This window comes from Cottoperca gobio, chromosome 11, assembly GCF_900634415.1.
Source record: "Cottoperca gobio chromosome 11, fCotGob3.1, whole genome shotgun sequence".
NCBI classification, from domain to species: Eukaryota; Metazoa; Chordata; class Actinopteri; order Perciformes; family Bovichtidae; genus Cottoperca; species Cottoperca gobio.
Window position 1 is genome coordinate 1,104,923 of NC_041365.1, and position 24,621 is coordinate 1,129,543.

Here is a 24,621-nt window from a genome sequence, read left to right on the forward strand (position 1 = left end):
CTGAGAAATCTCAATGCATTAACTTTGTGTGTGTGTGCGTGTGTGTTTGGGTGTGTCCAAAAATGATATCAAAAATGATATCTTGCAGAAGCTTGAAGGGAGGCGTCTGACAGATTTTTAGCAAAAGAAAGAAATTATTCTCATTTACTCCATATGCAGGAATAATCACAGTTGTCTTGGTGCTAAGGTCACACACACACAGTCTTGTTTTCCCCCCTCATGAGGCATGCATTTTTTTTTTTTCTCTCCTAATTGTCGGGTCCACACACAGACATGCACACACTCCATGGTTGCACATATAGATTTAAATGCAAGATGTTTTCCTGTAACAGAAATAAACTGCAGCTTCACAGACAACACATTTGGGTTTATCGAGCAGAACTGCTACAGTCGCCACGTTTAAACAAACCAAGTTTCAAGTCTGAGTTGTTCACCATCCTCAATTAGCACAATTGATCTGGTATGTCAAAGTAAAAAATAAATAAAAAATGTGATTTTAGAACAGAGAACTTTTGTAGCATTAACGCTCTCAGAACCAAAGCATTTACCTTCATCAGATGCCGATGAAGGCTCCAGTAGATGAAAGAATGGTGTCTTGTTTTACTTTGAATTAGGCTCCCTCTTTGAACCGCTTCTTGTTTGTTTGATGGCGAGAAAAAGCTTGCAGCATTTGTAATCAAACCCCTCGGGACCGCCTGTCTTGGTGTGGCTCTTCAAACTGCTGTGTGCATCTCATTGTGTTTATACTTCTTCCCTTTGTGCACATCATGGAGAATCTCAGGCTGGGCTTTTGACTGCTGTGTTCAGTGTCCTCGTGGTGTGTGCGCATGAAATGCACTTTAAACAAAACAAAAAAAAAGAGAAATAAATTGCGACATGCTGAGAGCTGTTGATAAAAGACAAGCGATCCACATGGGAAATATGCATTTAAAGCAGTGGAATTGTGATCCTCTGGTGGCCTTCAATACGGCTTCAAGTTTGTTGCAGTCATCTCAAATGTCAGCACAGCAAAATCAATAAAAAAAAACAGAGGGACATTTATGAAGGAACATGTCTTTTATTTTGAGTGTTCACTCTGCAGAGAAAATAGATTATTATTCTTAACCACATCATACAAAACTCATGTTTTGTAGTGCTGGCAATGGCAGCAAAGCAACCATTAGATTCACAGTGACAGATTGCAGAGGCCAGTACCTTAATCTGCCAACTCTTTCTTCTTCATCATGCTCCTCTTCCTGTCAGACCCAAAGGTTCCTGTGTGTCCTCTCCAGTTCCATTTGAACAGGCTCAGGCTCCAGGTGTTTGCTCTTCCTTTTACGTTCCAAGCTTAACAGCACAAGCGTCCTTGTTCTTGTTCTTTGATTTACTTGTGGAGTGGAGGTTTCCCCACCTCTCCTCCTTTTCCTCTGCAGCCAGTGTGGGAACTGGACCATCAGACACAGCCAGACAGTAAAGCCCCCTTTCCCACTGGAAAAAAAACTCATAGACATCTGTTTTTTGCCTTCAGTGGGAAAGGTCACAATCAGCATTTATTTCCCGGGACAAATGACTCTGCAATAGGTTTGGTATTCATCGGCTCCAGTGATGGCAGTGATGAAAACATGCCTTCCGGTAGACACGCTCATTTTCGATTCTTCTCCGGTGCGATGCTATGTGACACTCAGTGAATATATAATGAATAGAATCAACAGGGATTTGGATAATTATTCTAATTTATTACTGCAATTAATATGCTTTCCTCAAAGCCACTAGGTTCCATTGACAATACAAAACACACTTCTTGCGTTTTTCTAGCGCTTTTTAGACGCGCATAAAAGTTAAAATACCTTCAACTTTTCAGCGCAAGGTGACTAGTCGGTCCACTCGTCAACGTCAAATTTTATTTTCTAGCCCAATATCACAAATTAGTCTCAGGGGGCTTTACAGTCTACAACACCCTCTGTCCTTAGACTCCTGCAGCGGACAAAAAACAAACTATTTTTTCCCCGTGTTAATCACATTTGATCGCCCGGTTGTACACTCAGCCCCGCTCAACAGACGCACCGCGTTGTTTTACCCGACGGGCTTTACCTGTCACAGGGTGGTACACGGGAGAGGACCCAATTGCAGGACGCCAGACAAGAGTTTAACAAAAGAGAGCTTTATTATAACAAAAGCTAGCAAAAATACAAAGTAACAAATAAAACTGAAAAGACAAACCAACCAGCGGTAGACAACGTAACATGAATGACGATCCGACAAGGCACTCTGGGACAGAGGGATATACACACAGACACTAAACGAGGGAACAAGACACAGCTGGGGGAGAAAGGCAAAGACACAAGGACAGGGTGAATGGACACAGGAGGAAAAAATTAACAATCACAGAGGGAGAGGGAAAAACACAGACAGGAAGTACAACTAGACATGACACAAGGGGAGTGAACCTTACAAAATAAAACAGGAAACACAAAGCCAGAATCGTGACATTACCGAGTCGTTTTTAAAGCAGCCGCACCTGTAGCGGCGCGTCTTCGTGTGAAGCTACGCGAAGTAACACCCTTTAAAATTGACACTTTTTTTTTTTACATTATTATTGTTACAGATATGTGTACAGATTAAACAAGATACAAGGTGTTAGTGAGCTTTAGAGGTGCTGGTCGGACAGAGTCACGCTAGCTGTTTCTTCCCAGTTATGCTAAGCTAACCAGCTGCTAGCTGTAGCCGTATATAGCCTACCAGAGCTGCATTGATTGTTATCAAACTCTCAAAAAGAAAGCAAAAAGCATTTTCCCCAAATTCCAACTATTATGTTTCATCTAAATTGCTCAAAGTAACAGAGCTGTGAGGACAAATTATTTTAAGACGTTCAGTATAAGGCAATGAAATTATAGCTAGCTTTGTAAAACGCTAAGGAACTTGTATCCACTTCACATTTCACACTTTACTGTATTAACAAATTCGACAATTTTTAGAATGTTCAATTCAGCGTGCTCTGAAAATGAAAAATGATAATCTGTTATTTAATGGTCTTTCCAAACGAAGGAATGCAGCTAATATGGATCTTTTCTTAATGGGCTTTACTGTGAGCTCTAAACTGGGTATTGGAGCATCTATTCATAACTGAGGACTAAGCACAGAAATCACTCTCTACTGCAGTCTGATATAGATCCGTTTATACCATTAGACACATGGAAGGATTAGCCTCTAATTAGAATTTTATATACACACCTTCGTCTGCAACGCACTGTGTTTGACATACTGAAAAGTATGCTGTATTACATTCATCATAATGTAAGCTTACCACATGAAGTGATTTACCTCTCTGATAATAGTTGTAATACACGTCCGCCTGCAATTACATACTCTCACACACACACACACACACACACACACACACACACACACACACACACACACACACACACACACACACACACACACATACGCTCACAGTTTCCCACACTCAATACTTCACCCTGTCTGCCACGACTGGTGCGGTCTATCAATCAGAGTAAGCTGACAGCTATGGCTAATGCTCCCCTTTTATTTAACCGTGCTTCATAATTTACCATTAGATTACTGACTTTAAATCATATACCACACATGTTGTGCTGTTTGTAGTGCTCTTTAATTGTGATGCATACTATTTTATGACATTTTGAAGCTTTTACAAACAACACGTACCTTCTACGGTTTGCATTTTTGACATAAACGGTGTCAAGATTACATGCTGATCCATGAAAGTGTGCTATAAGGAATCTAATTATATAGCTGCTTTTAATAATTGGACATGGAGCTAAATGTTACCTGAAAGCCAAATACAATATGGAGATTTAGTCCATATCAATATAAGTGATTTGCCACAACATCTGCGTACAGACGTGTTAACAACTTTGACAGTCACACTCCATAATTGGCAGGCCAGGGCATGCTTAGTTATTCAGCGATAATGAGAATAGCTTTCTCTCTCTCTCTCTCTCTCTCTCTCTCTGCCTCTCTCTCTCACAAACACTCACACAAGGCCATATCCTGCAGATGTTCAACAGCAAGTCTTACACCATCAGCTCTGTCCATTGTGCCAACTGGTTGCATACCTGCCCGTCAGTAAGACTCGAGTAAACATCAGTAGAATCGCCATCATCGTCATCAGCAGAATATCTGACTGGAGGGAGAGCACAAGGCGAGATAACTCCGGAGCAGTGAACTTTAATCGACCTCGTCGCGGGCTCGGATCTATCATCTTAACTGAGGCGATCCTGGAGATGACAGCGCTGCACATCCATCATGGGAACTGCTCAGCTCTGACACACGGAACCAGAAACAGCACAGAGTGAGACTGAGTAGAAGAGAAAAGTTTCACTTTGATAAGTGCAGTGCTGAAAGGTAACTAAGTGCATTTACTTAATACTTAGAGTCAAATGTTGTACTTTTTACGGCACTACTTGATTATTTATTTCATAGTTTTAGTTGCTTTGCAAATTCTGATTATTAATAGCCAACAAAATATTGTCAATAAATAAATTATGATTAATCAAATTGGACAAATATTGCACTGTATAGATGCTCTGGTGAAATTCACAAGCTACCCGGCCGTGTGTATAATTAAAAAAGAATAAGCCCCACCTCCCACATTAAAGTCATCTACATTTGAATGCATCAATAATTTTAATTGAATAATATAATATACATTATTTTGAAATGGGGCTCCGCGTAGTGAGTTCTTATTTTATTTTGATACATTAATTATATTTAGATGCTAATACTTGTGTACTTTTACTTAAGTAACATTTTGAATTGAGGACTTTTTACTGTAACAGAGTATTTCTACACTATGGTATTACTACTTACTGAATAAATATCGAAGTACTTCATCTGGATAAGTGCTACAGTCCAACTTTCAGCACATCAATCAGAGCTGTACGACTTTGCTTTGACTTTCACATTCATACAAAACATATATATGGAAATGCGCTGCTCCTTTGTAGTGGCCTCTGTCAAACTTTGCTTTACATTTTAATACTTCTCTCCGTTCTAGCAGCTCTATTTCTTTGTGAAATCCCCTCTGTTCTGGCTGCTGGATCCCTCCACACAGAAAGGTTAAACACACCTAAGCAGAGGCAGTGTGACTGATGCCGGGGCTGTTTCTAAATGTTAATGACACCCTCCGGGTAGAGCGCTGTACACTGCGATATCCTACTGTAGAGTTATAGCGTGGCGGTTATGCTATAGTGGCTCCATCTGTGCACACACACATCAGTCTGTGTGTGCTATATGACAGACACACACACGCACACACACACACACACACACACACACACACACACACACACACACACACACACACCAGGGACGGCCCACTGTACAGCTGGCATGCAGCCAGGAGTCCTTCCACTGAGTGGTCAGGGAGAGAAATCAATCAAACATGGCTTGTCAGGCCCCTGAATCCATTATGGCAGGGAGAGTGGTGAGGCTTGAGTAAACAGGGATGACAAGGAGAGACAATTAGCAAGAATTCAGGCTGTTGTTAAAGGCAAGCTTGGGGATTTGGTAGTCCTGCATGGCCTAGTTTGGCCCACCTCGGCTTAGCTCCGTCAACAGGCTCGGCTCGTAGCTTTATTGCTGGTAATTCACTCGCCCTCAGTGTTTTATGCGCTCTCTCTTTACAGCCCGAGCAGGCCAAATCCATTTAAATAAACACCAGTGCTGCAGAATGATGGCTGAGGTGTTTAAAAGCACTGATGCAGGACTAGCACATACACTGCATCACAGCTGGGGTCATTACGGCATTTGAGGCCAATATAGTGTTCAAGTATTAGATCAGACACAGGAGATGTGGCTGAAGCTGAGAGCCTCTTTGAATGTATATACCGCACGGTAGCGGTGACTGCTATTGTGTAGCGTGCATTGATTATACCTGCAAACATGGTCAAACACATCCTTCTGTGTGCACAAGTTGTTTGTGGAACGTCATTCCCCAACCTGCAAAATCAGTCGCGAGATTTGCCGAACTCGTCTTAGGAGAGGAACCGATTTAGAAACAACGTGCGGAGAGCTCTCTGTACGCGTATGTGTGCGGCCATTACTCATACGTAAACTCATTACATTGGTCTAATAGCTCTGTCTCGTGACTGCCTGCCTATATGGAAAGAGCATTAGTGCGGACTATGTATGGAACTCAGTGTTGGAGTTCGTTCATTCTTCTCTATGGTATGGATCAGACAGATAATTAACTGCAGAGACATGAAGTCATTGTTCAGTTAGAGATATGGGCCCGCTCTATTAAGTGCTCTCACTGTGGAGTGCCGAGGAGAGAAAGGGACGAAATTACAGGGAAGAGTCGGCTAATGTCTGGTGAATGACTCCCACTGTCTTTTTGCACCCGATGTCATATCCTACGGTCCCTATACTATAGTATTACTGTCCAATGTGTTCAGTTTGAAAGTAGTTTTGCTCCTTGTTACTTCACTTGGATGTTTGAGCGTCAGTGTGCAGAATGATGTATGTTCACAGTTTGACATTAGAAGGCTGTTCTCACATTCGTCTAAAGTTTTTCACTTTAAATCTGCAGGATATTGTTAAAATCACATTTGTGGCCCCAGTATGCAACTTACACAAAGTGTAATGTGGAAACCTGCAACCTCCTGGAGAAATACGCTGATATTTCCTCATATGACAGTCTCAGCACATCCATGTTTGCTAGCTTGCGGTCTCTTCTTCACTGCATTTGTTGGTGTATTGCTAAGCTTGTTTTTGCAACTGCTGTTGATGTTGATGTTGACTGACGCGCTTGCATTTCTTCCCTCGTGCTCGATACAACTAAACCTTAAAACTTTTTTGTCTGCAGGCTTATTATATATGTCTTAAACTCATCTGTTCTGAAGGCTCGAGCAAAACAACACAATATGTTACAATTGATAAATGAAGTGGGTGTGATGAACACAGTGAATTCAAAATAGATGGTGTGAGAGCAGCAAGTAAAAATAAGAAGGGTATAATCATGCTCTGCCTTAAATGGACATTTAGCTTTTTTTAGAGCGGAGCGAATTCCCCTCATAAAGTCAAATTTATGTCCCCTGCTCGGGTGTTGTCTGGGGCTCCCACACAAGGCCAGCCTGTGCTTGGCCCGACCCATAAATCCTAACTTTTGAATTTTTCAATGGACCTCTGTGCTGGACCCGGTAGCCCTTGTCTGTGAGGCCCCAAATTACAGAACCCCGTCAAGCGGTCCAGTAGGAAAAACAACAGTGAAGTTTATCACATCATTACAAGAACTGCAGGGAACCTTCGCACTACAACGCCATAGAGGAGAGGTATCTAAGTTGATTTGGTATTTAAGTGTTTTGGGTGAATACTTGGATGTATAAAAGGTATGAAAATCCACAGCGATCGCATGTCTCAGAGTGCATCGTTGCTACATTCGATCCGTCCCTGTGGGATAGCATGCATGTGTGTGGGTCTCAGCGGAATAGCTAATGCATTGTATATATACGCGTCTGTGTTTGTCTATGTGCTAGAATATTTATCAAAGGACAACTACACGGACTAAAAGCATCAAAAAGGCAAAGGCCGCATACTTTTACACGCATGTTTGTACTGTTGTCATATTTGTCCCATTGATTCCTATCCTCTGCACGATGCTGAAGGCAAACGCAGAAGACAGAGACGGGGCCAAGATTATTCAGAATAACATATATCTCTCTGTGTGAGTCGTGAGTAAAGTGAATGACAGCATCAGAACAAATTGTGATGAAACGGTTGCATCACAAACTATCCGATAGCCTTCTCCATACTCTATATCCTCTCTGCTCACATGTATGATTCATATAGATGCATAGAGGATTTCTTCAAAGCTCTCGCATGTTTATGAGTCCATAACATCTGATGCATTCATGTTTACGCTCCCAAGCCACATTTGACATTTTCTGGATATGATGAATCATTAATGATGACCTCAATAGGCTTTCACATCTTTGGCCCACAGATCAATAAAGTGGTTAGGGGAGTAGGTCAGCGACTCTCCAGAGGTGTCTGTCAGTGTGTGTGTGTGTGTGTGTGTGTGTGTGTGTGTGTGTGTGTGTTTCTTTGAGCGTGCCTATAAACAGTCACAGCCAGCAAGCGACTGTAAAATGTTTGGTGCTAATTGGTGGCCAGGCGCGGCCCCGCTCCGGCGAGATTGCGGCTGATTTTCAAGTTTTTTTCCAAGCAATCCCTGCCTGCGAGGCTGTGGGAGTTCCATCCATTATTGATCAGATCCAAGGATGAAAGCAGGAACGCTCAGTGGGGACTGAGCATCTTTGGCCCCACACAGGAAAAAAAAAAAAAAAAACAGCCTTGACCGCCAACTCTGTGTGAAAAGAGAAAAGGAAAAATCTTGAGCCTGAGAACCAAGCAGTCTGGAAAGCAAAAACAAATAAGCTGACTTTATGTACAATTAAATTAAAGGTGTCACGTGGTGTGACTCTTTTCTCACCCCTAACATTTAGAAGCTCAGTCCTCACTGAGACTTTTTGTACCCAGATGATGACATTGTGTTACGCGGTGCTTTGCTAGCTTTGCCAGCCTTGGCAGCGGCTCAGCTCAGTGCTGTTCAATGATTCAGCTGTGTAGAATTGACCTCCACCTCACTTTGGCAATACTCCCCGACCAAATGGACGTTTGGCAGCCAGAACACACACTGGATATGCAAGCATGTGTGGACGCCAGTGATAACACACACCGACTCGTAGAAACACACAGACACACACACTCTCTGGGAAAGGTTACTGCTGCTTGAAACAAAGGGGCAGATGGTTGACAATGATAAAGTGCCAGCACTGGCAAGGTGGTTAAAATCTGCATTTATGTTTGTGTGTGCATTAATATGTCCCTATATATCTCTCTGAGGTAGCTTTGCTGGACTAATGCACGCCTCACATCAGTCTAAACTTCTCCCCCAACAGTGTTGTTTTCATGATGCAGATCTGTGTATCTGTTTTGGCGTGTTAGTGTGTCTCTCCAGTCCCACAGCAAAGGGAAGTGTGTTGCCAGAAGTTGCTGTAATACACTTTGACGTTTTATAATGAGCTATAAACTCAACCATTGCTGGTGTTGAATCATCATTTATGGAAATAAGGGCTCATTTGCAAATATGAAACAGTTTTGGGGAAACGGAAAAAGCAAATTAAATTGGCATAAAAGTGAGATTTTTGTCATTATCTTCGCAAAGCAGGTTATGTTTTCGGCTCTGTATGTCTGTCTGTCTGTCTGTCTGTCTGTCTGTCTGTCTGTCGCTTGAATGCACCATTGGCCTCGCCGTTGGCCGTTCTAGTTTTGTATTTTATAATTTCTTCCCATTGAGATAATATTTAGAATACAAACATTCAAGTTATAGCATTACAATTACGTGGATTGTTTAATACTAGAAGTCCCAGAATTCTGGAGGAAGCATCAATGAGATTACTAAAAGTAATAGAATACATCGTTTCCTGTGAATCCCAAAGCAAATTGGAATCCAACGTGGGAATGGCGCCAACTACTGTATCGAGAGGGGTTGTATTTCACGAAAATCTTTAAGGGTTATAACTTTAAAGCTTTAATTCGCAGGCAGCACCACCGACTTCTTCTTTACATGAATGACTGTCCACTCCATGTCATTGGCACATTCAATGGCCATCCACTCTCATCCATCCTAGGTCGTTAGCCCTGTCTACGAGGCTAATCACCATCTCCTCTGGCTCAAGTTAGCCAAAGAGAGAGCATCACCAGAATGAGACAGTTAAATATTCATGTCCCACCGCGGTGTAATATCCTCCTCAATGATGTTTGAACCTTTTGACCCGAGGTAATCAGCAGTAATCACGCGGTCACGCTGAACAGTGATGAATTTGATCTGTGGATGGTTGAGTCTGATGAGCTTTTGACACCGCTGAGGCAAAAAAAGCTCAAACTATGATCGCCACATCCAGCACACACACCCTGCCACACGGGCTTTGAAGGCAGCGTTCTTGGTGACAGACAGTTCATTTCACCCCCAGGCATGTAGGTATGACATCACTCGATTAATAATGGAGCAATTAATTATGACCTATTAGACTGATGAATTAGATTAGATAGAGAAGAGGAATGTAGCCATGTGATAATATTACACTAGGATACATTAATGACTTCTTGGGGAGCGAGGTCGTGGGGGGGGGTGTAGGATACATTTATATGTGCCAGTTTGAAATGACATGCTATCTAATTATATCAATGATAAATGGTGTTATAGATATGATAATGATTCCTTACCCCAACAAGGGGATCTTCTGCGGTTGCAATGTGATTACACTGAAACTCGTGGATCTATATTGTGAGACTTTGATGTCTCGCAATGTGACAGCAGATACCATTTTAAATGAAAGTTTCATATTGATGACACACTTAGCCGCATGGAAATCACTGGTGCATTCAAGGTATCTTTGAAGCAGCCTTATGTATTTAATGCATTCTATGACTTTTAAATATTTATGTTTTTGTGCAGTCGCGGTAGAAAAACAAAGATGCTTTCAATGACAAACACGACTTTTGAACTTTACCCTTTAAATTAGCATGACAGCATTTTCTTGCGTAAACATATGTGACATTTTAGAAGTTACAAACATATTTTTAAATCCAGCGCAATTATGGAAATGAGGCAAACTTATGAAGGAGTCAAAGGTCTTAAAGTGGCACGCTTGAGAATAGGAAATTTGTTTCTAAAGCTTGACAAAAACATCAGAATGGTTTATTTGTTTAGTATAATTCATAATGTATGTTCCTACTCTTGTTTCTGGTCTCTTTTTCTAAATAATGGTGTCTTCTAAGCCTGTATGGGCTGGGCATATTATTAATGCATGACACAATCTGCCTCATGCAGCAACATTGTCTTAAATGTATCTTATATCTTCTCTTCATTTTCTGTTAAAAATAATAATAGAAATCAACTCCAGATGTTTTTAACCATCCAAAGTTACCCTAGTGTGCTGTGTGATGAATCTCACTTGATTAAATTAATGAAATTGGAGGCCTGTGGCCAATTGTTAAGTATTAGCATAGGTAGCGCCCATAAACACCATATAAGGGCAGGTCTTGTGTCATGTGCAAATACTCTGGCACATGCAGTACGGCCATTCAGAAGCTGCCTCCAAGGGGTTTTTTATAGTCTCAATGGACCAATAGTATTTATTTAGCCCAAACATTTAACAATCCAATCATTATATTAGCATAATATAAATTTAATTATATGATATTCATGCTTTTTTATGTTCTTCAAATTAAAACTTATGTTTCCTTTTGTTGACCAAATATTTGTGGACTGTCGAAACAAGATGTGTTTTTCTTTTCTCAACCACATGTAAAAAGATGTCTTATCTAAGAAAAAATAAAAAATAAGAAGAGCTGCCAAAGTTAACGCGATGTTAACGCATAAACATGCTACATTGTGAACAACAAATCCGTGTTGTTCTCTTTTAACATCCGTAGTTGAAATAGGCAGGAGGAGAGCTAGTAACGTTAGCTGTTAGCTGTTAGCTGTTATCTGTAACCCGCAGAAGAAACACTGCACAGTCCTGCGTGACTAAATAACGGAGCTAACAGCTAACGTTAACGGAACAAAGCTATATTGATTTAGATTTTGATACGTTCAAGCTCTATTAGCGCCTTGAGAATGCTTTTAGCTTTGAAAGGCGCTTTATAAATACAATTTATTATTATTATTATTCAAATAAATGATATCTGTTATGATGATGCGTTCAAAGGTAATCTTGTAAAAGCAGATATTAAAATTAAAGTGCAATCATTTATTTGGTATAAACTTGGTATCGACAACTACATTTCTGGTTTCTTAACATCCCTAAAAGCCGTATCTGGGAGGGTTCAGGACAATACTTGTCATTGTTTTGTGTTTGTTAATTGATTTCCAACAATAAATATACATATATTTGCATAAAGCAAACATTTGTGTCTGCTTCCATATTGAACATTTTCCATTAATTAAGGTACATTTTAAACAGATAAAAAATATGTGATTAATTTGCAGTTATTTAAAAGATTTTTAATTGATTGACAGCTCAAAACATAGAAGAATCCCAGAAATCAATGGGGAGGGTTCCAACAAAATCAACTGAAACTAACTATAAGAGAATAGGACAAAAAAGAAACTTGAGAATTTGACTCATCAAGCAAAGTGTTAACACACCCCACTTGCATGTATTCTTCACATTACCTCATGAAAATCACAGCGGTCCTCAAGTTTCTACCTGAAGCATCACGTCAGGTCTTCAATTGATAAACACATTTTATGGCTTCAAATATGGATGCTGCCATTCTAACACGTGAAGATAAAAGAAACAAAGGATCTTGTATTGATGAACTCAAGTGAACAAAAAGCCCTGTGCTGCATTCCACTGACATCTAGTGTCAGATTTGGGAAATGAGATAACACACTGTGTCTGACCCCGTGCAGGTGTGTGTCTGTGACCCCCTGCTGCAGACACACACCCACACACACGCACACATTGTCCTACTTCCCCATACATCAGTGTAGTCTTATTGATCTGCTCGATATGACCTTGAATGATCAGACAAGTGGAAGCACCGCGTTTGGAATGAAACCCATCCATTCCCTGTGTCTGCTATCTGCCACTGTAATGACTTGAGGGAAGACGGGGAGGAGAAGGAGCCCATTGAGACGGACCCCTGAACCAGTCAGCTCTGCAGCGGCCTTATGTCGCAGCCAGCCTCGCCTCCAGGCACAGTCTGTTCCGGGGTAAAGCAGAGAAGTGGGTCAGTCTGTCTGAGATGTGAGAGATGAGACGTGAGCTGGGTACATCGAAACATATAGACAGATAGACGGATACAGTTCAACCCTGAGCAACATTATGTAAGTGGATAACATAGTGTATTAAAATGATGTTCAGTAGGTGGATGATGAAATGTATTCTCGTGGGGCAAAAGATGAAGAGGAGCCATGCTTCAGGGCCTTACTGTATGAAAGTGGGTTTTAGTTGGGTATGTTTCATCCGCTAACATGCAGAATCTAACATATGTAAAACATTCCCCCTGCAGATGAAACATGGCTAGAACAGTTAATAATGATGAATGCATCCTACTTTCAAATCAGGGTACTGAAATATGCATTTAGTACAAAAATGTGACAAATGGTATAAAGATTTGGAGGTTGATATCTGCTTTTAATCCAGGATCACTGACACTTTGTATTTGCCTTAGACTAGAGTAAGATTTGTAACTAAATACATTTACTGAAGGGCTGGATTTAGGTTAGTTGAGGTACACTTTCTGCTACTTTACTGTATATTTCTACCATGTTTCATGCAAATATTATACCTTTAACTCGACAGTATTTACTCCTGTTTGACTAACGTTTGCTGGAAATTGAGTCGATATATTTGTGACCCTCTTTTAGGATTTAGGGCTTAAGTGGGATCCAATGGGATCGTGCCTGAGGGCCACACACAAGGTAGGAAAGTCAGAAAGCAGTGAGGGATTAAATAATGCATAGTTGCTTTTAATGGGATTTGTTGACAATAAGTACAATATAGATAGTCAGCAGCCTTATCCTTCAAAAATGCTGCTTACAAAATAAAATATGCGTAATAATAATCCTGCATTTTAGTACATAATAGCTGTTCTACCTGAATATTATACTCTAAGAACATTTACTTGTACTTTTACTTTAATACCACTGAATGTGAGACGTTTGTTTATAATGGAATAAAAATCTAAATAGGTATTCCTACACCGACCACATCAATCAGAGCAGCAGTCAAAACGTGTTTCAATAGAAGTAACTGTCGAAGTCTTGCAGAAGTATGGCCACATTGTGACAGCTTTATTTTTGCCTTATGTCTCCTCCAGACTTCCGCTGTCTGGAAATCTAATTACAGTGAATATAGCACATGCACTATATTTTCAAAAACAGATTTTTTTCCCTCCTGACAAGCACAAGTGAGCAGCACGGAGCCCAAAATGAGAATACAATTAAAAAGGTTTTTAAATAAAAAAAAAGTTTTATAGCCCATATTGAACAACAGCGAGCAGTACGGTCATACAGACGCACATCACACATGCACTCACTCTTCATCATACGATGTGACACCTGACGGCCCATTAGTTCCCAAAGTGCTATTCTATTCTATGAATTCCTCTCCTTATAGAATATTTAGACGCTGTGTGTTCCCCTTCGCTTGTCAACATGGGATGCATTATTCATGTTAATGTGCCATTATATGACGCTCTGCGTGATGTAACGTAGCCATTCCGCAGCCCTGCACCCACAAACACATCCAGTAGTGACCTTCTGAACTGTGCACTGCCGTCACCCTGCCTGCAGCGCTGCAGCAGCTCCGCTAATGTACTGAGGGAGAGGAAATCTGTGCATTACAGAGGCTTTATTGTGCAATTAAAATGTGAGCTTACTAAAAGCGGAGCTACATTGAAGATAACAAAAGATGTGAGGTTTTAACACAGCTTTGGTGCATCCATAACCATGTGCCTTCAATACCTGCTTCTTTTTTTTAAAGAGATAGAGAGCAGCAGAGTGAATGTAACCAGCTTTTAATTATGCAATTATAAAGGTGTGCCTGTATTTGAGATAGAAGTGATGTATCCTGACTGTATGCTTGAATTTAAGAGAGATATGACACAAGGGAGAAAAGAGAGTGGATTTGAGTTAACATGCCTGTAGTGCAATTAAAAGATAAGTCAACGCCTGCGTTTGAGATAGAAGGACAGAATGATTTTGAGTTTGAATATGTTTTTTTGTTAATCCATAAGGGTTTGAGATGTAGAAAGGAAAAGGAAAATAGGTATAGATCCCAAAAACATTTTGGGAGATGTGCTTATTGTCTTTCTTTTCTGAGAAAAGAGAGTTCGATGAGAAGGTGGGTTCCAACATCTAGATGGTAGCTGTGGCCAGCAGCCGCTTGTCTTAGCAGCAAACACTGGAAACAGAGGAAACCATGTTGTAAAAATCAACACTTTCCCCAGTAAAATGTTAAAGTGTTGCTTTTGCACTTCAGTGTTTGTGCAGATTATAGCAGCAACATATATTATGTTGATTAAGGAGATTTAGAAGTGTTGGTAGGCAGATTTTATTACCTCTGGACTGATCCAGGCGAGCGGTTTCTACATGTTTCCAGTGTTTTATGCTAAGCTAAGCTAACTGGCTGCTCCAGCTATGTATCTACTTTACACGAGAGTATCTATCTTCTCGAGTATCGTCCAAAAAGACAAACTACCCATGTGTTATTGCCCTCTTCCAGTTTTTCCCAAATTTCTCCACGATTTATGAGTTTCAACCCCGACTCACACCCCACCTCCCTCAGTGAGAGAGGGATGGAGAGAGGAATGGAGAGTACTAAGAGAAAGAAATACTCAAGCAAATTTAAGACGTTCTAGAAATAATAATTTTTCACTTTAAAGGCATTTTCGGGTCGCACCAAATTATTGACATTCTTTAAAAGTCCCCATAATTCAGTAAACAAAGTCTGTGAAACCAACATGGTGTCGAGATCCTCCCTATTTTTGAGATCTAAAGGTTGGCAAGTATTATATAAATTATTTAGTAAAATTAGCTAAGAAGAGAGGTAGAAGGGTGAAGAAGAACATGAGGAAACGTTGTCCTTCAGAGTGTCTCGATATATCTATTAGAACTCGATTGAAGTGCCAACCGTCAGAAAGTGTCATCCGGTGGCGTGCTGGGATAGCTGCCACCATCCCTACCACCCCGAGAAGGATTAGAGGTGCAGAAAATAAAATATTAAACTGTCTTTTCAGTCCTCAAATCTAAATATTGTGGCTTTGGAAGATGGTTTACCCTTCCTATATTTGACAAGCCAATAGACGAAAAGCTTTTCACAACTAATTAACATGATGGCTTTGGATGTTCCCTCATATTGACAGTGGCTTTAAAGGCTGCTGTGGGTTGATGCACAGGTTATTTTTAAGATATCAGCCAGCACAATGCATAATTTATCACACCAAAGGATAACCCTCCCCAAGCCGGGGAATAAAGGAAGTAATAAGGGCAGCAAGGCATGCAGCTGAAATGAGTGATATTGCTTTACAACAGCTTCTAAATGGAGTACATGAAAAAAACAAAACCTGTTTGCACATCATCTTAAAAGGAAGTGTAATTATCGTTCAGCCAATCAACACCTAGCTCTTACTTCCTGTGTCTGACCTTGCTGGACTCGTAACCATGGAAATGTATTTCTCTCTTTGATAGAGCACAGCTTGGTCATACAAAAACGTGTGTGTGTGTGTGTGTGTGTGTGTGTGTGTGTGTGTGTGTGTGTGTGTGTGTGTGTGTGTGTGTGTGTGTGTGTGTGTGTGTGTGTGTGTGTGTGTGTGTGTGAGGGGGGTGATAAAGACAAACAAGACCAGTTTTCCATGTCTTTCTTTCACAAGGGCACCTTGGAAACAGTCTTATCCAGCCTTTTATGGCTAACCATACTGTGTCCAAATAACAAATATGATGAACCTCACACACACACACACACACACACACACACACACACTTATTATGCCTGGTAGCAAATGTTCTTTTCACACTCCGATCAGAAATGACAGTATTTGTTTTCTTTTCATTTGGGATCTGTTATGACAGTCCACATAAATAATGTATATTCAGGAAACACTGAAATATTTACAGAACACATATCTGACTCAGTGTGTGTGTGTGTGCGTGTGTGTGTGTGTGTGTGTGTGTGTGTGTGTGTGTGTGTGTGTGTGTGTGTGTGTGTATGAGAGAGGTTGTTTCTTTTAACATTATTTCAGAGACGGACCATGCCTGGAAGTGAGCCTGCCTTTAATGAGAGTTACTGCTTACAGAGACATTATCAGCCATTGACAGCTGCTGAATGCAGCTCAACAGCTGACTCTCCTGTCACATTGGCATTTGATGGACAGTTTAGAGACTCCAGAGTTGTACAGAAACTTACCTCACTTTACAATATGTATCTCAGTTAGTGAACAGTTGAAGCACTCAGCCGTGAATCTGAAGGACTTTTGCACATAGATAAAAATGCATCATTTTCTCACGTGCGGAATGTATAACTTCATAAAAGAGTTGTCAATGTGAAAGGTGTGCAAACCAGTGGGACCCCCCCACATGTAACATCTGCTCATCATGATTTATAGATGTTGACGTAAATAACCTTATTTAAATGTTACTGCTACACTAACGTCTGTACCAATACATGTACAGAAGAGTGTAGTTACACATGCACACACACACACACACACACACACACACACACACACACACACACACACACACACACACACATGCACACTCAAGATACACAATGTCAATATTACTTGCACTAGAACAGCCACCATTTTTCTTAAATAAAAGGCTTTCCACAAGACTCTGGAACCTGGCTGCGGGGATTTGCTCCCACCAAACAACAGTGAAGGTCAGCTGCTGATGCCGGGAGATAAGGCCTGGCTCACAACTGGCATTCCACTTCATCCCAAAGGTGTTGGATGGTGATGAGGTCGGGGCTCTTTTACACCAATCCCAGGAAACAAATGACTTCATGGACATTGGGGGAATTGTCATGGAGGAGGTTAAAATAGTGGGCAGTGTATTTGTTACTTAGAGGTAGTTTGCAGAAGACAAGGGTTCAAGATGAGGTCACTCAAGACAAGTTTCAACCAATTTAAAAAGCACCTGTGGCCAATCACCAAAACCTCTTCAGACCAAACAAACTTCAAAGGGATACTATCTAGACAGGTGCAGGAAGTGCCAAGGGGGGGGGGGGGGGGGGGGGATCACTGACAACAGTGCAAGTCTATAAGAACGGTTATAAATATATAGGCAGTCTTAATCTGGCGTTCATATAATACCGCTAAATATTCCTTTAGGCGGGTATAGTGAATCCATGGTACCCAATGATGCTTTAATCTGCTGTGGTATATAGACACATATTATAGCTCCTTCACAAACTACACATAGATACATTAACCCTTATGACTTATCATTTAAAGAAATATTTCCTGTAGCTCCTCATTAAGTCATATCGACGTGTTGATGTTATTATTTAGTTATTATGTTTACATAGCTTTTTTTATACTTAACTATAATCACTTTTCATATTTAATTTATTAACACTGGAATCTTTAATTGTGTTGAATGTATGTTTGTTCACAGTGTTCAATAAAGAGACAATATTTAAATAAAAATAATGTGTTGTTGTTTTTTTAATTTATATAAATGATATATAATTATATATATAATTTATAATTATATATATAATTATAAATATATAATATATTTTATATATATATATATATATATATATATATATATATATATATATATATATATATATATATTTCATAAAGATAAAGAATGTAATTGGTTAACAGACAGATATCATAATATAATCTAGAGTTTACACCTTTTTATTTTTTATTTTATCTCCGCGCATGCTCAGTGTCTCCGTTCGGCTGATTCACATCAGCGGCAGCGTTGGAGATCCAGCGGTCTGACAGCTCAGGGATCCCCAGTGAGAAGAGCGAGCACTCCGGCCAAAGGGGGTAAGAATGAGTCCGGCGGTGGTTGTTAAAACTCTGTTGGTTAAAGTGAAAAGAGGGGGCTGTAGGTGCGGAGGATACATGAGAAAGTGAGCCGCAGTAGATGAAGCGCGATGGAGATAAAGTGTGACATGTACCGAGGATGCATGGCCGCGATGACTCACCTGTGTTCAGTGCTTTTTAATTATACCTGTTGTGAAATGACGACATATATTGTCGTATAAAAGGCTATAAGGAGTAAATGTAACTATTTAAAACAAACTAAATGAGTGTGGCTAAGGAAGAGTAAAGAAACCCTGTTGCATGTGTGGATGCGTTAGGATCATATTAGACGAATTAATAGCTAGAAATTGTCTTTTATATGTGAATTTAACTTATGAGTCAAACTTACTAGCACCATGGACAGAGTCTTTATGGAACCGAGCCATCTGTATCACTGTGTCAAGTTTAGTGATCATTTAAAAATCAGAAATCTATTTCTAAGCCATAATTATATCACATTTAGTTTATACAAAGTAAAACAAGTTCTCAGATCCTTTACTGAAATGAATGTACTCGTGTAAAAGTGGCTACAAAAGTCCTGCATATAGAATCACATATTTTAAAAGTACAGCAAAGTATCATCATAAAAAATGTATTAAAAGTCAAAAGTCAAATATAAAAAGTTAGTATTATATTAAAAATGAAGCAGTATTTTACTGTTGTAGCTGCTTTAGGTGGAGTTTTTACAAACTGTATATTAAATTATGTAGTTTAGTCCAGTGCTTCCCAACCTATAGGGGTCAACCCAATCCAGAGGTCTTAAAATAAATGTAATTAATGGGGTAAAAAAAAAAAGAAAATGTAAAGTTCTTTAAAGTTTTTTAATGTGAAATACAAGTTTGTCTCTTTAGGGCTCAAACTGTTATTTAGATACAATCATGTGAGAAGTCTGGAGGGAAAATGTCTCTTTGGTAGAACTTTAATGTTTCATTAACGTGTTATTAATTCATCATATGCTTTTTAATGTGAAGTCCAAGTGAATGTAATGTGTTCCTCACTAATCAGTCATCCACACAGGTTATGGACTTCAATACCTCATTTTATTTTTGCATTCTCACTTCTAATTGTGTTGACATTCACCATGAATACAAGCAGAAAGGTCGGAACATTTCCATTACAAGCAAAAACTAACGCTGACAAAAACAAATGAGATGTCAATACTCTAACAAAATGAAGTCACATTTGTAAACGTGCTTTCTAAAAGCTTTACTGAATAAGCATCATTCTCTGGATCTGTTGGGATAACCTTTCTTCCACGATCACACACAGGTTCTTTTGTTGGCATGAGAACTTTACTTTCTCGCATTTTTGTTTTAGTTTTGTTTATATGCCCACGATTCCCCTTTACGAGGAGCGCAGGGCTTGTTAACACGACTCACAAAAAGTGTGTTTAATTGGACAGAGTTTGGTAACAACTCATCCTGTCAGGGCCAAGATTTTAGCCCCCGTGGAAGGGAGGGAGGGGAGGGGGGGGGGGGGGCTGATACTACCTTTACTGAATGAATGAATGAAATCAATCAATCAAACCGGCTCCCGGAGAAAAACAACAGAGGGACATGTGTGCATATGCGTATGAGGAAGAGTGTGCACACACACACTTGCATCTGTGTGACTCATCCGTGGGTGGGGAGCCACCTCAGGGCCACGGAAGCCGTCAATCGCTCACATGCGGCAACAATAACTGGGGAAACCTCGCGACACGGGCCAAGATTTACAAGCAGCCTGTGAAGGGATGGAGGCTTTTATGAGGGAAATCCATATTCAGCAGATAAACAGTGTTTGTTTTACGACACACACACACACACACACACACACACACACACACACACACACACACACACACACACACACACACACACACACACACACACACCATTCAGTCCAGGACTGTGAATATGCATTACCTCTGGTGTGTGTCTGTATCTTTCACTTGTAGGTGTACGAGGTGTGTGAGGTGCAATGCCGCTGTGCTCTGAGGCCTGTGTCTCCGGCTCAGGAGGAGAATCCTCCGGGAGTGAGGTGAGCGATGATCTACTAAAAGGAGTCACGTGATCAACATTCGGCAGCCGTGCAGCAGACACGTGACGTGCTTTGCTAACGCTTTTATATTACGGCGCTCATATTTCAATGCAGACCATTTGTACCTACAGGGTACCAATAAAAAAAACCTGGAAACTACAAGGACCTGCTTTATCTATCAGCCCACACGCCCTTCTCCCCCCCCACACACATTCCCAGTGCTTTGACCTGGTAATATCAGTCGTTTAACAACACGTACTGCTGTTCTCAAGGTATTTACAGAATCTTCTCGATGGTTTCTTTCTCATTCAATGGCGATCTGGCCAAGAAGGCAGCAAAGCGCACACACGTCGATCACATACGTGCAATTAAATACTAAATAATGCAACTAAATATTCTGGAAATACCTTCAGAACAGCAGTACCTGTTGTTAATGAACTAATTAACTCTTATCAGACACCTCTGTCACCTTGTAATCTCCCTTCTCTCTCCCTTGTAACCCAGTAATCATTTCTGTACTCAAATTAAAAAGTTGTACGTCGTAAACACAATGTTGCTCCCTTATTCCCTTACCTTTTCCACTTACATATTCGTCCTTCACACCCCACATGTACTACATAATGAACCTATCTTCTGCAGACTGTAAGTGTTAACTGCTTTCTTAAACGTGAAAGAGAAATGCAGGCAAATTTGTTTTGTAATTTGGGCTCTTTGTGCACGACGTCCTCTCAGGCAGGCTCCGGCTGTCTGCAGTTTGGGGTTCGTTCCTATCTGCACCACTTCTATGAAGAGTGCTCGTCCTCCATGTGGGAGAGAGACCCGGAGGGCCGTGGGTTCGTCCACAGCCAGAGGTCATCCGTGTGGTGGAACTCAGCAGTCTGGAAGGTGGAGCAGCTACACACTCTCCATGATGTGTTTACATTACTCACCATGATGTCATCTCTGCCGCCGGGTCCTAAAGCCCCTCGTGTTGTCCGTCTGTCTCTTTGTTTCCGACTGCTCAACCTCTCTCACATTTCTCTCAGTATCTCCGTAGTGAACCACGTTGTGTATTCCTCTTAATCAGTCCTACTCTGATACGGCATATGAATAAATATCACTGATTAATACAACACATAGTTACGTCCCGTGAGAAATCCTACAGGCATGCAGGGAGTGATACTTTTCATGTTTGTTTGAAACGTTAGGAAGATTCCACGGGGAGACGGGGGGTCAGGTATCCTCATTGTTCATACAACGTGAAAGCATCCTCTTAAGTATGAAACTGATGTAGTATAGTTAGTGGGTGATGTCCCTGAAGCGTGTTTGCCATTCTATCTTTTCCTGCAGCTCATTACACTTAACGCCTTTGAAATCCATCGCTTTTATTTTTGTTTTATTGTCATAAATCATCTTTTTTTGTCTTTCTTTATGCTCAATCTCTTGTGCTGTAACTATAATAATGTGTTCTCTTATAAGTCCTGTCCTTAGTAACTGCATCACTCAGTTCAATGACATGCTACTGTGCTTGTAAAACCTTGTGTGCACTCCCCTTTTCATCAACACATAAGATACAGTTATAGAAAAAGTGCATTTCTTTATTCTACCTCATTTTGAGAGTCCCCCCTTCCCTCCTTCTCCAAGATTAGACTGCTGCACCCCCCATGCACTGGTGTCCATTGTCACTGTGTGGTGGGCTGCAGACAGAGATGTGCCAGCGAGGAGCTTCACCACTCTGATACACTCATGTAGTATTGTGCAAACTGTGCATGTGTCTGCATGATGAAGTGCCAGTAGTGGCGTGGTGGTATTTGTAAAGGTGAGGGATGGTATACAAGCCCCCTGCTCATTTGGCAATTTGGGATTTTTTTGCATCACACACAACAAAATGACCTTTCCTAACGAGAAGTGAAGAGCACTGAGCACCTATAGAAAGTAGGACCAGGGCTGCACATATTTCCACATCTGGTCTCTATGTCTGTGTCGCTCTCCAGGTGTCCACGGCCCTGGGTCTCCTGATCCTGACTGCAGGCGTTGCCAGCCTGTCAGTCGGTTACGCCACTCCCCATAAAATTGAATCATTCGGAGAGGGGGACCTGTTCTTCGTGGACAGCCAGGCCGTCAACTTCAACAGGGGGCTGCACTTCAGCACCGCGGCCGGCATCGGGCTCTCCTGTCTCGGCTCGGCCCTGGCGGCGATGGGGGTGGTCGCTTGGATCCTCCCTAAGGCCAACTGGAAAGAGAGGCTGTTCCACAGACCGGGGGAAGGGGGATGGGAGTTGGGGTCAAAGCGGAAGGAATTTAGAGAACCCGGGGATGTGGTCATTAAGCCACCAGGTAGAGAGAAGAGGAAGATACCCGTCTCACTGTCCAAAGTGGAAACGGTGCAGTCCACTTCTTAAAAAAAGATCCCCCCCTGCCGAGCTACTTGGTGTACAGGCTTTAGTTCTCTCGCCTCTTTGACCAGGTCTTCGTTTTGTTGTTGAAGGAAACGAGTAATTTCTGCATGCAAACTGTTAACATGGAGCTTGTTTTGTGAGTTGGCTTTTACAGTTAGACATAAAGCTCTGCGACCGTAGTCGGGAAGAAGATATATCTCCCTCGAAATGTAATTGAGAATCCAGTTTAGTTCAGAGACGGAGTTCAGAAGGAGTCGATGGTATGAATATGTCGAGCTAATGAGCTAACTGACGGTTAGCAAACACATTAGCGTGGTGAGCTTTATTTGTCCCTCGTCAATAACCTTTTATTGAGCGAAGTGTTGCACAATGGTGGAGAACATACCAGCGAGAGCAAACTGTAGAGAGAAAACAGAGAGAAGCTCTGGGAGTAGAAGCCAAGTAGCACAACTTTATCTAAATCCATCATTAAAATGTCAACCAGAGACCTGTTGGTTCTCTTACTGCAGAACAGATGTTGAACTGTGTGTGTGCACTAGTGTTGCATTTTAAAAATACAGTGACATCCACCTATAGACTCAAAGACTAAATGATGGTAAAAAATTATATGATTGTACCTCCCACTTGATAATGGCTGGCTCTGTCTGAGTAGTTAGACACATATGGATCCTTTGTTTCCACACACACATACACACACACACACACACATACACACACACACACACACACACACACACGTAGCCTTCACACACAGGACGTTCAGGAAGCTGCTCGCGTGCAGAAGAAGGTTAAGGATGATAAGAGAAAGAAACAATTATGTTTCTACATTTTCACACATCTCCTCTAATGTATTTAACACATGTACAATCACATGCACTTGCACTCGCCCACACATATTCATGCTCCATTGACAATATCACCTATTTCCTCCCCACTGTAATCTGGCTCTGTAATTGCCTGCGATGTGTCTCCAGGCAACAGTTGGGCTTCAAGTGCTCAATTTTCAACTCCGGAAAAAAGCCTCTTTTCTGATTGGCCCGGTGCCTCTCCTCTATTTATTTTCACACCAATCAAATGTTTTGTTTACGGGCATACACAGCGAGTGGTGGAGCGGCACCTTAGAGGCCACCTGTTAGATTACGTCCTCCAGAGTCTGAATAGCAACGAGTACAAGGTAGAATTCTGCAAAGCATGATGTCCTGATGCCACTGGGTGTTATTGTTGATGTCTCATTGTTTTAGTGTGGATAAGATGAAGATAATGGAATAAAATCAATGGCATAAATAAACTTGTTGTATGGATACCTGATTGTGTTCGGCTCTGTTAGTGTTTGCTTCCATTTAATCAATCGGTTCCGCCGTGAAAAGAATACAAAAGTTGCTCAATCAAAAGGTTCTTAGTAATGAAAGGTAGTGCTGCACCCACATTGGGCCTCATGCAAGAAGTGATTTCTGATTCCTGACAGCAGGACTTCTTTTAAAGTAAACCCTAAACACAAATGGATTAGACCAGGCGGCCTTATAAAGCAGTTTGCGGGGCGTTGATTATGCAAATCTCACGTAAAGATATTAGCAAAATCTCACTACCTTCTTATAAACAAGGTGGCTTTCATCACGTTGGAACACATTAATAAATTAGTGAG

General features: G+C 41.0%; 1 protein-coding gene across 1 annotated transcript; it reads left to right on the forward strand.

The window, feature by feature from the left end:
* The first annotated feature begins 4,265 nt into the window (after positions 1 to 4,265).
* On the forward strand, positions 4,266 to 24,282 carry nrsn1l (neurensin 1-like). Its single transcript, XM_029442562.1, has 5 exons — positions 4,266 to 4,365; positions 18,441 to 18,543; positions 20,519 to 20,601; positions 21,334 to 21,486; positions 22,575 to 24,282. Exons 3-5 carry the CDS (start codon positions 20,542 to 20,544, stop codon positions 22,980 to 22,982), a joined length of 621 nt encoding a protein of 206 aa, XP_029298422.1. The 5' UTR covers positions 4,266 to 4,365; positions 18,441 to 18,543; positions 20,519 to 20,541; the 3' UTR covers positions 22,983 to 24,282.
* The last annotated feature ends 339 nt before the right edge of the window (positions 24,283 to 24,621 follow it).